Source organism: Varanus komodoensis, unplaced genomic scaffold, assembly GCF_004798865.1.
Source record: "Varanus komodoensis strain SLA01 unplaced genomic scaffold, ASM479886v1 scaffold38, whole genome shotgun sequence".
Classification (NCBI taxonomy): Eukaryota; Metazoa; Chordata; class Lepidosauria; order Squamata; family Varanidae; genus Varanus; species Varanus komodoensis.
Window position 1 is genome coordinate 2,444,165 of NW_025335909.1, and position 15,547 is coordinate 2,459,711.

The 15,547-nt window shown below is 49.0% G+C and overlaps 1 protein-coding gene across 24 annotated transcripts in view; it reads right to left on the minus strand.

Annotated features, from left to right (window-relative positions):
- Positions 1–423: 423 nt before the first annotated feature.
- FBRSL1 (fibrosin like 1) overlaps positions 424–15,547 on the minus strand; it is a 679,964-nt gene continuing 664,840 nt past the window's right edge. For 16 of the 24 annotated variants that reach the window (XM_044440551.1, XM_044440550.1, XM_044440543.1 and 13 more), the window contains 5 exons: positions 13,950–14,082; positions 9,098–9,181; positions 6,753–6,836; positions 4,523–4,751; positions 424–3,664 (listed from right to left, as the gene is read on the minus strand). In XM_044440551.1, the coding sequence (XP_044296486.1) occupies positions 2,425–3,664; positions 4,523–4,751; positions 6,753–6,836; positions 9,098–9,181; positions 13,950–14,082 (1,770 nt within the window). In that variant the 3' untranslated portion in view covers positions 424–2,424. The remainder of the gene's footprint in view (positions 3,665–4,522; positions 4,752–6,752; positions 6,837–9,097; positions 9,182–13,949; positions 14,083–15,547) is intronic. The other 8 variants (XM_044440562.1, XM_044440561.1, XM_044440549.1 and 5 more) reach the window with 3 other exon arrangements.

Consider the following 15,547-nt stretch of genomic DNA (forward strand, 5'->3'; position numbering starts at 1 on the left):
CTCTGGCAATGGAACTGGCCTCTGGGCAGCAGCATTTCTCTCGAGACTAGCTCACCTGCAGACTTGTCTCTGACCAGAACCTTGTGCTTGTGTGGGGCAGGGCAGCGACTACCGCCAAAGAAATGGCAGGATCAGATCTCTGTGCAGCTTGGTACAGGTGGCGGCGTTTTGAACTAGGCCCAGCTTCTGTGACGGATGCATGCAAGTGCTGCCTATACGGGCCAAGAGCATCCTTGGACCGAGCGAGCTGCTTGCAGAAAACAGAAAACTCCCAGCTGAGCTGCACGACTCTTTAATGATCCAAATTTGCCAAAGGTCTACCGGCGTTAATAGGCTGAGCACGTTCATCAATAAACCATTTACTCTCCCTCTCCCTCCCGGCAGTTGCTCTGACTAGATCTGACACACAAACACTTAACTACCTTTTTCATCCAAAATCAATGTTGTATTTATCTTCAATGATCTACAAAGAAACCAAATGTTTAAAATTACAGGGGATGCAGGGAGACAGGAGGAGGGGAGGGGGAGGAAATACAGAAAGTCAAGGGAAGAAAATACCAGCAGATGTTTGAGTTAACCAGAAAGCAGAAACTCAGAGTAATATAAAAACATGAATACTGGAAGATTAAAAAAAAAAGTGGGGAAAGGAGGCGGTTACAAACAAGGCTGTCACCGCCAAGGTAGGTGCACTAGGTGAAGCAGAGGAAATCTTCGTTTGTGTCTTCTGGCCAGGGCTTTACTTAACCAACTGGGTGTGGGGTGTGGGGTTCCCACTGTGTGCAGGGACTTAAAAAAAAGCCGAAGACCTGACACTTGGTTCTAGGGGGCAGGAGACTGAATGGAACCCAGCCCAGGTTCCAGTTTTGCCAAACAACCAGATTGAGCAATTGTAACTTTTTAAAAGGAACTCTTTCCATACCTGACTGAGGCATAGCAAAATTCACATAAGGGGAAAAAAAAGTGGAATTCATGCTTAAAATGCCCCAAACCCCAAAATTCAAGGCAGCTCTCACACGGAAACAAACATTTGAATAGGTTATTGCAAAGGACATAGAATCAGTATGTTTCTTCAGTTAACTATTGGAGGGTTTTTGTGTTTGTTTTGCGCTCCTAGCATTCCTCGTGCTAAATGAGAGGACAAGGGTTCGGCCGGGGATTGTGTTTGAGTGCCCCGTGCGCCTGGTCTGAACGGGAGAGAGGAAGGTGGCCAGAGGTGTGTGTGTGTTTGTGTTGGTGGGCGTCTCTTGCTTATTACTGTGTTGGTTTATCAGAGATGTACACACTTTGATAATAAGTAATAGGGAACCTTTTTTGACTGAATGTACCTTGCAGTATATGGACTAAACTGAAATGGAAAAAATAGCCCCACAAAAAGGGGTACTTTGGGTGGGAAATGCTGGGTGGAACACATTTTTTCCTCTCTGTATCGTATTGCCATTCTTTCTACAGAGCTATTTATTAGCTGGAGGCTGAGAAGGTGAGAGAGAGAGGGAGAGAGAGAGTGTGTGGGTGTGGGGGGGGGGGTCCTTCCCTGTCCCCACCTGCTTTTGCATAGTTGAAGGTTATATGCCACAATTAGTTGGGATGCGGGGGTTGTACGTATGCCAGGATTGTTTTTTTCCAGACAGTGACAAAAATGAGTTAGCATAATGTTAACAAATAACCAGAGAGTGGTTCTAGAAACCATTTTTTTTTTATAAAGGCTACCTATGTTAAGAATTCAATATTGGTGTACATTTATATTAACAGAATATTTACATATTGTTTTCTTTTTTGTTGTTTAAAACAAGAAGTCAAAAAAACTCTCATTTCTCCGTAATATAAGGCAAAAAACAAACAGTTTTTGTACATTATTATTATTATTATTATTATTTTTAATATATATCTGTAACTTCAGTTCCAAAGTACCAAGAGAAATGAATGGCCTCAATTTGGGAACCTCACAGTGGACTTGTACGAAACTACAGTATTTCCATAAATAATACTTTAAGAAACCCTGGGTATGTATTTTGTTTTTACTTAAGGATCTGAGGCCATTAGATCTGAACTAAAAACAAAAGCCTTTTATGTGAATAAAGAGCACAAAATTAAAAAAAATACAAATTCATTAAAAACATTTCTCACATTTGGGAAAAATGTACAAACTTGGTAATATTTTAACTCAGCACAGAAGCAAAAGCAAAAAAAAATAATAATAATCAAGACCTATATATTAAATTTCCATTTTCAGCGACCACCTGCTTGGAAGGTTTGCAGCCTGTGACCCTCCCCTCCCCCCCAAATTATTTATGGAACTGTGCTTAATTTCTACAAATTTTACAGTTTTAAAAAAGTTTACAGCAGTGCATTTTTAAAAGACCCCCCCCCCCCTTCTCCTATATTTACAGGCAAGGTCTAAAACTCATCCTGTTTGTTGGTTAGGGACTATCGTGCCTCTACTTCTTTGGGGTTCCTAGAAGGAGAATAGTCTCTCGACTCTGAGTTTGTGAGTGGCGTAGTCCGGCGGGGGGAGGAAGGTCTTGTACTACTGGCTGGCACCAATGGGGGCGGGGCACTCAGGGCGGCTGTGGGCGGGTTTCGGTTCAAGATCCCGTTGTGCATGGCAGCCGAGGGGCTGAGTCTGGGATAGTGCATCCCGCTGAGATGAGGCAGGAAGGACGGCACGTGGGCCAGGTGGTTCTCGATGGGGGACGAGTGCAAGTGGTGCATCCGGGCACGCTCAAGCTCCTCCCGCAAGTGCAACCGCTCCCTCTCCTCGGCCTGCCTGAGCCGCTCCTGCTCGCGCCGCGCTTCGAGAAGGTTCTCGTGGTTATAGTCGTGGGGCTCCCTGTCTCGGTAGGAGCGCTCGTGATCGTAGAACCCAGACGTGGTGGGGAACCGATGGATGGGATCTGCTCGGAGCTGGAAATCCATCCGACGGTGCAGGTCTAAGTTCCTGTAGGCATCTCGCAGTGGGTCCCGCATTGGGTCCCAGGAGAACCCGGGGTGTGGGAGTCTCTCCCTGCCTGGCAGTGGGTTCATGCCCATTAATGGAGTCATCATTCTGCTGCGGTCCAGGACATTCATGTTGTTCATCTGATGGACGCTGCCCATTGAAATGGGCATTGTGGCTGCCATGCTATGGGGCAGTGGCAAGCCATGCAAAGTAGGTGGTGGTGGAGGATGTTCGACGCTTCTGGAATGCTGCGAAGGTTCGGAGCTCACAACCAATACATCACCGTCCTCCTTACGTTCCTCTTTGACCTTGATATCATGCTTAATCTTCTGAAGGTCAGTCGGAAGTTCTGGCTTTCTTTCAATGTCTTTGTTCATTAGATTGCTGAGTTTTAAACTCTCACTCAGTGCAGGTTTGCTGTAGGGAGATACAGACTGGATTACTGGCTTTGCATTGTCCTCGGAGGATCTTTTTTCATGGCTTGGTGGTTCCTTCACTGGGGAGCGGCTTTCTTTGATCTTGTGCTCCACAACTGGAGGAGGATCCCTCAGTCGGTCAGGAATCTCCCTCTCCGGCTCTTTAGACCTTTCTCGTTCACCGAGGCCCACTTGCCTGGTGGGATCACAAGAGGTTTGGCTGTTGCTGCGAATGAGGTTGCTGATCTGGTGAGTCACTGGAGCTGAAGCTGGCGAGGATCTGTTTGAATGTCTGTTTTTATCCAGAAGATCCCTGGAAGGGGAAAACAACATGCTGCTGTCACTTAACAGTTCTGTGTTCTTGTCTTGCATTATTAGTAATACAAGCGCTATTTAATAAAGGTCACCAGTCTTTTCAATTACAAGTCCTTATTACACAGGCATAGAAATGCGACTCTTTTTGGACCCTGGTACACCAGCTGAGAATGATGAATGCCAAATCCGTTGAAACATATGGACACAAGCTGCTCAGCAACTGCTCGGCTTGTGCCGGTTCACCTTGGCGTGTGACCTGCAGATGGGCCATAATGCTCCACTCCCTTCTACACAAGCCTAAATTCATAGCAAGCTCAGGATGCTTACTGAATCATGGGCATTTTGCCTTGTTTTAGTTGCAAAGTCATGCCTGATCCATCACAACTCCATGGACAACATTCCTCCAGGCTCTTCTCCACCATCCCCTGGAGTCCACCCAAGCCCAAACTCACCACCCCAGTGACCCCATCCTGCCACCTCAACCTCTGCCGTCCCCTTCTCCTTTTGCCATCAATTGTTCCCAGCATCAGGCTCTTCTCCAGGGAGTCCTTCCTTCTCATTAGGTGGCCAAAGTATTTGAGTTTCATCTTCAGTATCTGACCTTCTAAAGAGCAGTCAGGGTTGATTTCCTTTAACATTGACTGGTTTGATTTCTTTGCAGTCCACGGGACTCTCAAGAGTCTTCTCCAACACCATAATTCAAAGCTGTCAATTCTTTGCCGCTCAGTATATTTCTATTTCTATTATTTCTATATACATATATAGGCAAAATATATTTTGCTTAGAACATTTTAAGTGCAATGTCTCAGTTTCAGGAGGACAAGTGGTCCTGTCTGAAGCAGGTGACCTCTCATACCTCTCCTTCTCTCGGTCATCTTTGCTTGAGGAAAGATCCCTCTTCTCAGATTCTCGGTCTCTGTCATGATTGGTCACGGAGGAGCTTCGTTCAGAGTCACCGGGCTTGGGCCACTGAGGCGGCGTCGGGAAGGAAGGCGGGGTCCGATGGAGTCTGTTCCATGGCTCATGTGGGTTGTTGAAGCTCTGGACACTGGGCCCTTCTTTGTGGGCAAAAATGCTATTGTGACCTAGGACCAGGAGAAAGGGGGAAAGACCGCATTAGCTTTCCACGTCCTTGCTTGAACGGAGCACTTTTTGTCCTAGACAAGTTCTGCAAAAGTGTCATTACCAGCAGTTATCCTTTCAAAGCTAGAGGGGGGAAAAAGCACATACACTTAGAAACAGAAATAGTAGGACAGCTCTGATAACCGTGGAAGGAAAGAGCAGCCCTTTGCAGAAGGAAGGCTACATCTGAACAACCTGGGGGCTGTGATGAGGCCATGTGCTCTGAGGATGAGTGGCGAGTCCCAAATCACCCAGCTCTCCCAGTTTAGTGTCCACAGCTAAACTGCCACGGCTGCCACTGCCACTGACGAAGAGGTCGCTGCTAGTTAAAAAGGGCCCGCCATCTGCAGGATCCGTGGGAAGCAGTGGCCGAGGCGCTCGACTGGGGCATCGACAGGCTGAGCAGCCTGCAGCAGTTCTCCCGGGGCACACTGCTTAGTTCGCCTCCGTGTTCCTTCCTCAGAAAAGCTCCCATGGCTCCTTGGATGGGACGTGCTTCCTATTGGGGTGCTCTTTGAGATACTGAAAAATGCCTCAAGAACCAGTGGGAGGTTCAGTTACTTTGTGGTGTTTGAAAGCTGTAAACGTAAACTCTTTCCAGTCCTGCGGTATGGCTGAAAATCCAGGTTCTCTCGGTGCCTAAGCAGCAACCCTCCAGATTTCCAATACCGTCCCAAAGACAGTACGTGGTGCAGCACCCCATCGCTCGAACCCACTTTCTTTCCATGGCGTTAAGGCTTTTCTTTGTGAGAGCACCCCCTGCCTGGGCAAGGTAGTGAGCCCCAATCTTTTTCTCAGAAAGCTTCCAGCTCAGCGAATCCCCCTGAACCCCGTCTCTCTCTCTCTCTCTCTCTCTCTCTCTCTCAGTACTAGCACTCCAAGCCAGTTTTGGAAGATGTAAAGTCGCTATTGAGGAGACACAATAGTGACATGCCTATCTAAGATACCTGCGTCCATCTTTATCAATGCTGATCTGATCCGATCATGAGTCTTTGTGGTGTGTTTGTCTTATTTTCGAACGATCCTGTGGCTGCACACAGGCCAGGCGGTACACTGGATTTAGCCAGCCATGTATTCTGATGATCACATGGAAAGCTTGTACAGTCCAGTGGCCGAGCCCACGCTCTGCATGCAGAAGGTCCCAGGCAAAGCGGCTTCCTACAAGTAACCTGCCCAGGCTGGCCTTAGAAAAAGCACATGGATAACCCATCCGGATGCAACAGTTCCATGTCTTTGCATTCATCAGATTATTCCAAAGTTACTACAAGACACCCATCCCTGGCTGTGTTTCAGAACAACACATGCTAATGAGAGTGGCCTGAATATTTCACAGGCCTGAAAAGTCTGCGCCAGGGGCCCTCAGGTTGTCTCGACTCGCTTCCAAACAGACACCTGGTGCTGGTTAAGCTGATTCGCCTGTGCAGTGTCGGCTCCTGGATTAGAACCATTTTGCTCTGCCCCTTTCTGCTTCTGCCCTGATTTCCCCCCATTGCCCTGGGGCTCGTCAGGTCTGAATAAGCCTTCCAAAAAAGGACGTGTGCAAGGTAAGCGTGAGCGAGCCTTCTCGCCCATTCTTTCCAAGTCTTTCGCAATGTGGCGGCAGCTTCCTCGAGCGTACGCCATGCCTGTCACACACACTCTGAGAAGCAGACCCCAGATACAGAAAGGAAGTCAGAGGGACCCAGATCGCCTGGAGCCCACTTTCTTGGGGAGAGGGAGAGCCCGAGTTACAGAAACACGGCTGCCGGTGGGTTAGGGACAAATGATGGAAAAGCTCCTGTCACAGAGACCTGGAAAACTTAGGTGCAGTGTTTTGTTTTCTTCCTTCTCAAAAAGGAGAATGGAGGTTAGGAAACGAGAGCGTTGCTTTGTTTCAAGCAAAGTACCACCAGCTGCTTTCAATGTGAGCATGTGGCTTGTCTCTGGAGAGGAGGTTTGTCTGCAGTAACCCAGCCAGTACTTACTCAGAGTATGACTGCCTAATCCTCCAAAGGCATTGCTGCCTAAGTTCCCAAGGCCGCTGAAGGTGCTTGACCTGCTAAATGGATCTGGAAAGGCAAACAGGGTTTTAGCTGGCATTTAGCCAAGAATGCTGGAGAATGAAATGCACCCCTCTCCCCTCCCCCTCTTTTCTTTAATGGTCTGAATCCAAGTAGGATTAGGCCAGACTTTAAGCTGATCCTTCTCACTGCAAGGTTCTTTGCACAGAACATTCCCAGCATGTTAAAACTGGAGAAGGGATTTGAGCCGCTTACTCCACGAAACAGGTGCTGGAGTTAAGCTCCGTGCGTGCCGAGAGAGAGGGAAGCTGAAAGTTAGCGGCCAAAGAGCCAAAATGTCGGGCACAGCTACCGAGCTGAAACCCAATCCACCTGGAATGGCAACAGCAAAACGAAAAGCTGCAAACTGATTCCCCACACAATATATTATTTATTTCCTGGTGGCCGGAAAAGTTGCCCATGCGCAAGGAGGGCATGACATGGCCTTTGATGCACTGATCCTCCCTCTTTGCCACTCTGCTTTGGATTGTTCTCGCTCTGAAGCAAGAACCTGGCAAAACCTAGGATCTGCCGTACAGAATTACAACGGCATCTTGCCCTCGCTGGACACCCCACCCCTGGCAGGAACATGGTCTCCATTTTCTCTAACTGTATCTTCTTTAGTCTTTGCCTGTTAAACCTTCGTGATCTGAGCACAGCTAAAACTCTGCAAAGTTTCTTTTGACCTATGAAAAGAAAAGCTGAGCAAAAGATGCTATTTGCTCTAGCAGTACAAATAGGCAGAACATGGAAGGGCTATGTACTCTTCCTTTAATGAGTGACTAGCTACACTAGCATGGCCTGTGCCCCCAATTTTCATTGGCAGAGTAGGAGTCAGAGCCATTCTACTATAACACCATGACATATCACAGGGTATGAAAATAGCACCTGTTAAGTGGATATAATTCAAATTATTTAAATACCTTGCCTCCCTTTTCTGATTGGGTATAGACAACTTAATAAATTCATTATAATGGAATTATGTAAATAATACATGTAAGGATCATCCAGACTGCTAGGGAGTTGAATTCATGCCATGCGTGAAGAGTCCATGAGAGTCTACAAATACCTCTGGGGGGTCTTCTGTGTGACCCACCAGCTCAGCTGAATGTGGAACATCTGTCGTCTCAGTGCCTGAGCTTAACTGGTCTGTGGTGTGGGCTAGTCACTCTCCTCTTTGCCTGCCTCAACACTGGCAACAACTGGAGCTTGTCCAACAGTTATATGGGTCCTAGCCAGTACTACTACATATCTGAATTAAAAGGAACCAACAGGGCTTCAAGTGCAAGCGTGTAAAACTGAGGTGAGTGACTTACTCAGCATGGCCCCCTGTATCAGAACACATTCGAAATCACATGTTCAAATCTGTTTCCCCAACTATGAAAGCTAGAAAGTTACTTTAAAATAAAAAGAATGAGATTCATAGAAGGATGGATTCTTCAATGACTACTAGCCAGGTTGGCAAAAAAAGGAACCTCTTAAGTTCAGAAGCGATATACCTCTGATAATGAGACGTGTGAGTTTCTCAGGGTCGCTGCCTGACTCAAAAGCCATTTGTTTAATTTTACATTTGCCTAGTCTAATGAAGGCAGTTCTTTGGTGTACGAGAACCCAGCATGTGAGACCTCTGAGCAGGCCAGAGGTCCTTTGGTTCCCGCACTGACTCTCAACAAGCTGCCTAGAGGCATTCTGTGGAGTCCAAAGAAACAGCAAACGTTTGTGCATCTATCTGCACTTGCTGGTTTACTTTTCTGCAAGCCCTCTGGAACCTGGACTAATATATTCCTGTATCACCCCTGCATGTACCATTGGAAGACTGATACCTGCCTTCCTCTCTCCTGGCCCTTAAACACCAATTTGCACAGAGATTCTCCTCTCTTGCTCTCTCATGGACTGCCTGGCCATCACATCTATGCAGGAGTCTTTTGGAGGGGAAAGGATCACTCTGGACCTTCTGAAAACATTGTTGGATCTTCTAAAGATCTTCTAAACATATTTGATTTGAGCAATAATGTCCAGCAGAAGGCAGCCTGAGTATCTTTACTGCTTAGGAGGATAACTGCGTGCTTTAAGATGCTGCTTCTAAGCAAGGGGATGTTCAGACGTGCTTTCTAATGAGGGTGGAGAATGTTGCTTAGGAGAGTTTCTTCCGAGAAGGACCAGGCCTCCTCACACTGACCCTGCTTTATGCCAGTTTTTAAAATATTGCTAATTGACAGGAGCACATATATAGAGAATACTGATAAATGTGAGAGGGAGAGTTTACTTACACTTACCTGCCAAGTGGCTAGTAGGCAGGAAGCTGCTGTGATGAGGTGAGGGTCCAAAGGGGGTGGTGGCTGGGTGGGCAGAACCTGTGAATGCAGGAGGAAAAAAGAGGCCTATATTTTAAATATGCTTGTAGAAGACCTCTGGAAAATCACCAAGTGACTGAGCAAGAGACCATGTCAAGAGCTAACGCATTAGCTAGACAGGGTGGAACGCATTAGCTGAGAGACTCTGCATCATTTCTCCTCTGAATGACACATGCTGGTACGCTCAGATGCACAAAAGACCAGGCAGATGCCATGAAAGGCCACGGCCTTCTGAGTGAGATAATAAATTGTATCAGCCTTACAGCAAACCCCGGAGCAGCCCTCTCTCCCTTTTGGCGATCGTTTTGTGGTTGGCAAGCATCTCATTTTGCAAATTGGGGGTTCGAGCATCAGTGATCGGTTGTAAGCTTGCCTCTGGTCATCCCTGCACTCGTGTGCAACTCTCCGGGGCGTGTAAAGGACTGTGAGGGCAGACTGAGCTGCCTGGTCACCTCCAAGGCTGCTGTGATTTGGGGGAAATGCACACGACCCTACCTTTGGCCACCAAGTGTGTCCCACTGTGCGATGCTCGAAAGCTGCTGGAAAAAAACTCTGTGGCCCACACAGTACGGCCGGGAACCCACACGCGAAGGAGGGCCGGAGGGAAGCCGCCGGCACAGCGGGTCCGTTCCCTTTTGGGGGCCTCACTGCTGAGGAGATGGTTTTGTCCCCAATTCCGTCTTCCCGTGGGGACGCCTGCCCGTGGCCATCCGAGTGGGATCCAGGGCAGGGACTCAGGAAAGTCAAGCCAGTCTCCCTGATCAGTGTTCGCAGAGTCTGACATGCAAGTATAAAGGAGAAGCGGGCAGCTGCACCTGATGGTCCAGGTAATTTGGGGGCACTGGTTGTTTGCTTGCCTTTTTGTATCAGTCGCTCTGTCCGTTGCCTCTCCTCTTTGTCATTTCCACCTGAACTCCCACTTAACTTCCACTAAGATTGCCAAAATCAAAATGTGGGGAGCAGTTAAGTTAGGCATGATCAAGGAGTGGGGACTGGGCTCTTACACAAGTCCTTGCAGGAGAGTGTCGAGCAACTGGAAAGCAATTCAGATTTGAACATATGGGAGAGATTAAGATGGGATACTGTCAATCTGCCACTTCAGAACTTTCGAGGGGGTTGCTGGGGAGGGAGGGACAGGTGAGTGGCAATGTTTTGTTGTGGCTTTTTAAACTTGGCGACATTTTTGAGGATTACACATCCTTGTTGCCTAAGATTGCAACGGCAAGCACCAATCCATACCTGAACAGGCTGCCTTATCGGCGCATACAGATCCTACATTGTAGCAATTCAGGCACTTTACAGTCAATGCAAAGAGCAGGGCTCTCCAAGCTTTTGGGATGAGTGGACATATTTAGAATGGTGAAATTGCCACGGGCACAATTTTATGAAGCACACATTCCCTGAAGGCAACCCGATGACACTAACAGAAAAGCTAGCTGCCCGAGAATCCAAGGTAGGAAGTGGGGGGGGGGGGCTGGGCTGGGCTGGGCTGCAAAGCAGAAGGTCACTCCATCGACCGCATGTTTTTTCGCACCAGTGCTTGTTTCACAGAAGGAAGGCTCTGCAGGAATCAGGTATCTGCCCCCACAAAGGTAAAACAGACCCTGTACTTCACACCGGAGGGAAGTCCCATGCCAGGCTTCTTTCCAAATCAACAGCTAATGGACAGCAGCACAGGCAAAAGGCTCCCTGCTCCCCACCCGCCCCTCTGAAGGCCCCAAGCACCGTGTCCCCCGCCCCAGTCCTTCTGCTGTTCTTCTTTTGCCCTTCAATGGCACTCAAAAAGGGGGAGAGCCACCAAAAGGAGACTGAGGACACCAGTGTCAAAGCAGCCCCAAAGCTGCCGCCAAAAGACAGCAAATAAAAATAAAGGGTTAAAAAGCAGATACTAGCTCAACAAGACAATCCTCGTAGCCAAAGCAGAGAGAATAGATGGAAATAAGCATTTTAATTCGATTGTTTCACTGTTACTTTAGGCTGAAAGCGGGACTGCAAATATCGCAATATACCGATACACTGCGAAGAAACTTTTTTCTTTGTTCTCAGAGTGTCACTATTTAATGTATGCCTACGCAGCCTACTGCCTATACAGTCTTTCGCCTCCCCTTTTATGACCGTTGCTGGTATAGAGCGCATATATTCTCATAATCACATCTTTTGCGCATTCAGTACACTGTCCAAAATGGATCCACATCTAGGTTGCGATGAACTATTTGCTGACCTGGCCAGCTCAGATTTTGGGGAAGCAAGTTGGTAGAAAGCCTGCCAGCAGCTCACGCTCTCGTTCAGGTGTCTCCTGGCGTGAGGCATCCTGAGATATTTCAGCACTACTTCCTCTTCAGAAGCAAGTGGTGCTGGCAAGGCCTAGAAGTGAAAAGTTAGAATGGAAGAGCCCGGGGATCTGAGGCTGGACAAAGGAGGCGCAGGGGCCACCGCCAGGGACCTCGCCTCCTGGGGACAAAACATCTGTTGCTCCAGGAAAGGCCCATCTTCTGCCGTGCTGTGCGTTGCGCGGGAAGATCAGCCGCGACCGGCAGGCTGCTCAACAGGAGCGCTGGCCTGCCTTTATTTATTCTTCTCTCTGAAGGACCCAGGATGAGCTTCCCCAAGACCCTCAGGGTTGTTAGGAGCACAGTGTGAAAGCTATTGGCTTTGTCCCACATGGACCTCACCACGGGATGATCGAAAAGTGATCGAGCGAATTGGCTCTAAGCAACCAGAAAATGAGTTAAGAAAACCCCAGAGAGAGACGCCGCCATCGCGAACGGGACCTGGTGTTATCTATAAACATTGCAGCTTGCTCGGCTGCGTCAAGACGGATGGAGGCTGTCATCTCTCTAATCCGCTAGGATTTCAGAAGGTGTGTAATGGATGGGAGAGCTCTTCAAAGGAGACGGCTTACAAACCTGACTACGCGGGGCTGATAATAATAATAATAATAAAGAAAGAAACCTCCGGAGCAAGCCCGGGACAGCACTGCGCTCTGTCAGGTAGTTATTAAATATAACGTTTGCCAGGCAGCTGAGCATCCTACCCGAGAGACCGCCTGGGTCTACGGTAACGTATGTCTTCTGCAGTAACAAGGCAACATGGCAGGACCCATGATTCACACCAGCGACACTCCTGCTCGATAAGGTGAGGAGGGAGCCTCAGATACTGTAAAGCCAAAGATTTATTTGTCTTTGTGCGAGTCACAATGTTTGTTCGCCCTGCTCTCCTCTGATAGCCAACTTTATTGAGATTTAGTGTCCAATGGCTCCTGTGATTAATATACGCACAGATGAGTTGCAAAGGGATTGTTTATCTGGGGCTAAAATGAAGGCTACTGTTAATTTGCCCTCTGTGCAGCACAATCTTATATATGTTTACTCAGAGCTACATTTCAGTCTGTTCAATAGAGCTTTACTCCATTCCTTTTAGAATTGCACCCTTCCTAAGCCAGTTTCTCAGACCCCTTCCCCCTGCAAGAAGCACTCCAGCTCTTCACCATCCAGAACTTGTTCAGACACTCAAATCTGACATCATCTTGTTTAATGGTGTCCTACAAGCATCAAGTAATAACAACAGGACACACTGAAGGGCAGTGCCATAGATCAGTGGCAGAAAACATGTTTCTCATGGAGAATGTGTTGGCTCGACCCCAGGCAGCACATGGAGACCTTGGGGAAATACCAACGGGGCAGGCAGCGGTGGGGCAGACTGAGCTAGCCCCACTTCAACTCGTGGGACAACTTGTCCCACGGAGCCCTTTACACGAGCTGATTTTCTTCCCGATACATCTTCATGCTCAAGCAAAGGGTGGGCAGCGTCCAGTGCTGCCATTCTGCAAACTCAAACAGCACCTGCAGACCACCACCAAGTCTTCCTGTTGCCATTTGTGCCAATGGAATGACGCCTTAGGATACTTCCCAACGAGTCCAAGTAAGAAAACAAGCAGTTGGAAACTGCTCGGTTCATAAATTAAATTGAGTGCTGCAATACTCCACAGCCTCTGCCCAGCAGATACGTGGATTGCTAGAGAGCTGTGATGAACTGCACAAAGTAACAAAAAGCACGGAAATCAGCAAAACCAGTCCTGAGATCACCAACTTTGCTCTCTATTGTTGAGAAGTGTGCAGTCCTCATTATGGTGGAGGATAAACCTTAATGCCTTTTTAAAAGGGTAATGGGAAATAAAAGTATAGTAAATCAAGGGAGCTTGGGTAGTGGATGGGGATATACAGCCAGAAGGGAGGGAGAAGGCAGGGCCAAGCCAGAAAGGGGACAGTTGTGTGTCTGGGGGGGTAGCATTTTTTTTCATGTTGCAAGACAAAAGAGAAGTTTGCCTGAGGCCAAAGCCCGTGACCAGTTTAAAGAGATGGGCTTAGCAAAAAACCCCAAGGCAGAAGGTATACAGATCTCTCTGTTTATAAGATTTCACTGGGGAGAGATGCCTGTTGACCTCACCAGAGTTGAGGAAGGGCTCAGCTGTGCTCCTAATTTGTCAATTCGGAAGACAAAGACTATCTTAATTTGGAAAGAAGGAAAGCAAGCCGGAGAAACGGGACTGCAAAGCCCAGCTACATTTTCTGTACAGACAAAAAGTGACCTTTGAGGCCAGAGGCTCTACCCATGTCGATCCAGTGGTTTTGAGAGGAAGTTTTAAAACTTCCCGGTAACGTTTCCACGTCGCCCACACACCGATCTGCAACCATCCCCTTGACACGGATCTTGCTCGCTTTTGTGCCACCGCCCAGGGCACGCTCAGTCGCACCGAAGCACCACTCACCTGTAGTGGAAAAGAGGGGCCGGGCCAGGTCTTGAGGGTAGTGGAACCCCGGGAACACGCCGGGGGCAGGAGGTCTGCTGAACAGGTCGAGTTTGCCGCCTATTTCGAGTTTGTGGGGGTCCAGCTGCATTTGCTGCAAAGGGATACAAAAAACCATCTCATCATACATTCCCCCCTTCTTCACCAGGGGAAGGGGGGGGGGACGGGGTTGCCAGCAAATGCCTCATACTTCACGCCTGCGTTAGTCCTGCCAGGGAGCGTCAGCCAGAGTGACGGCAGCATCTGCGGTCACACGCTGCGAGACACGCTCTGACAGCAGCCTCGCGTGAGGCCACTTCGCTCTGTGGCTCCTCATCTGCATCCTCCACGAGCGAGGCCCGCCGTGAGCGCTCGGCCCCACGGCGGCGGCTCGGTGGGAGAATGCAACGCGACACGCCGAGCGGCTCGCGCGCCCCGCAGACCGATCAATCTGCAGCCTCATCCGGACACAAGGAACTCGGTGGGCCCAGTGCTGCAGGCTGAGCCAGCCCTCAAGGGGCCGGCCGACAAAAGCCACTCCAGTTGCTTCAGTGCAGGGAGGCAGACAGAAAAGGACAGAGGTCTGTGGAGGCGGCTGCTTTCCTGGGGCAAGGAAACGGCAAGAGGAGGAGGGAGAGGGTGCGGAAAGGAGCCGCGGCTTGCGTTCAGCGTGCCCCACAGGCCCGGGCACCTCCGCTGGCCGGGGTGGGGGAGCTGCCTCTGGCATGCCTCCACACTGGCCGAGGACGAGATGAGCGCCGTGCTAGGAGGACGCGCAGCTGGGCCCGTGGAGGTGAAGCAGAAAGCGCTGTGCTTTCCTTACAAGGCATGGCAGCTATAAGTGAACAATGGAAGGAGGGTATGCGTTCTGCGATCACAGAGAGAAGAGCCGATGCAAGAAAAAGTTACGTTTTGGGGCGCTCCAGGGCTTAGTTATCTGCAAACCGTTCTGAGGGCCATGTGCTGAGGGAACAGTATGTAGAGATTTTAATAAAATGGAGAGAGAGATAACAAGCCTTTCTGCTTCCCTTCTTTTCCTCCTCTGGTAATGCACAGGAAAATAAAATGCATGACGTGACATTGCACTCTGGGGTCTCCCTGTGTAGTTGCTGTTGCTTGTTGGGGTGGGGGGGACAATGTCATGTTACACCTGCTGTACTAAACACTACTGGGGCAGGGAAGAGGAGCTGCCGCCACGGGCTTGCTGCTGGTTTCGGCACATGCCGCACGTCTCTCGCAACGACCAGTTCCGCCTAGACTCAAGAAAAGCGCCTGCTGCGTTGCGCCACCTTGCACAGTCTCAGACGAGCAATGCAGCAACCCTTAAGGAGCATGGCATTTCCCACTGCAGCTACCTGGGAACTGGTGACTAGAGCCATCCAGAAGTCAAGCCCTGAAGCTTCAGCCATGCCTAGCAAATGCTCTGGCACAAAACTATGGCTCTGCCTGGAAATGCGTATTTGCTCTGCCATTCCTTTGGATCCCACTGGGCGTAAAAACTATCACGCCTTGACCATTTCAATAAGTTTGGAATGCTCTATGGAATACTGAATTAAGACTGTTTGAAAGTCAGATACAGA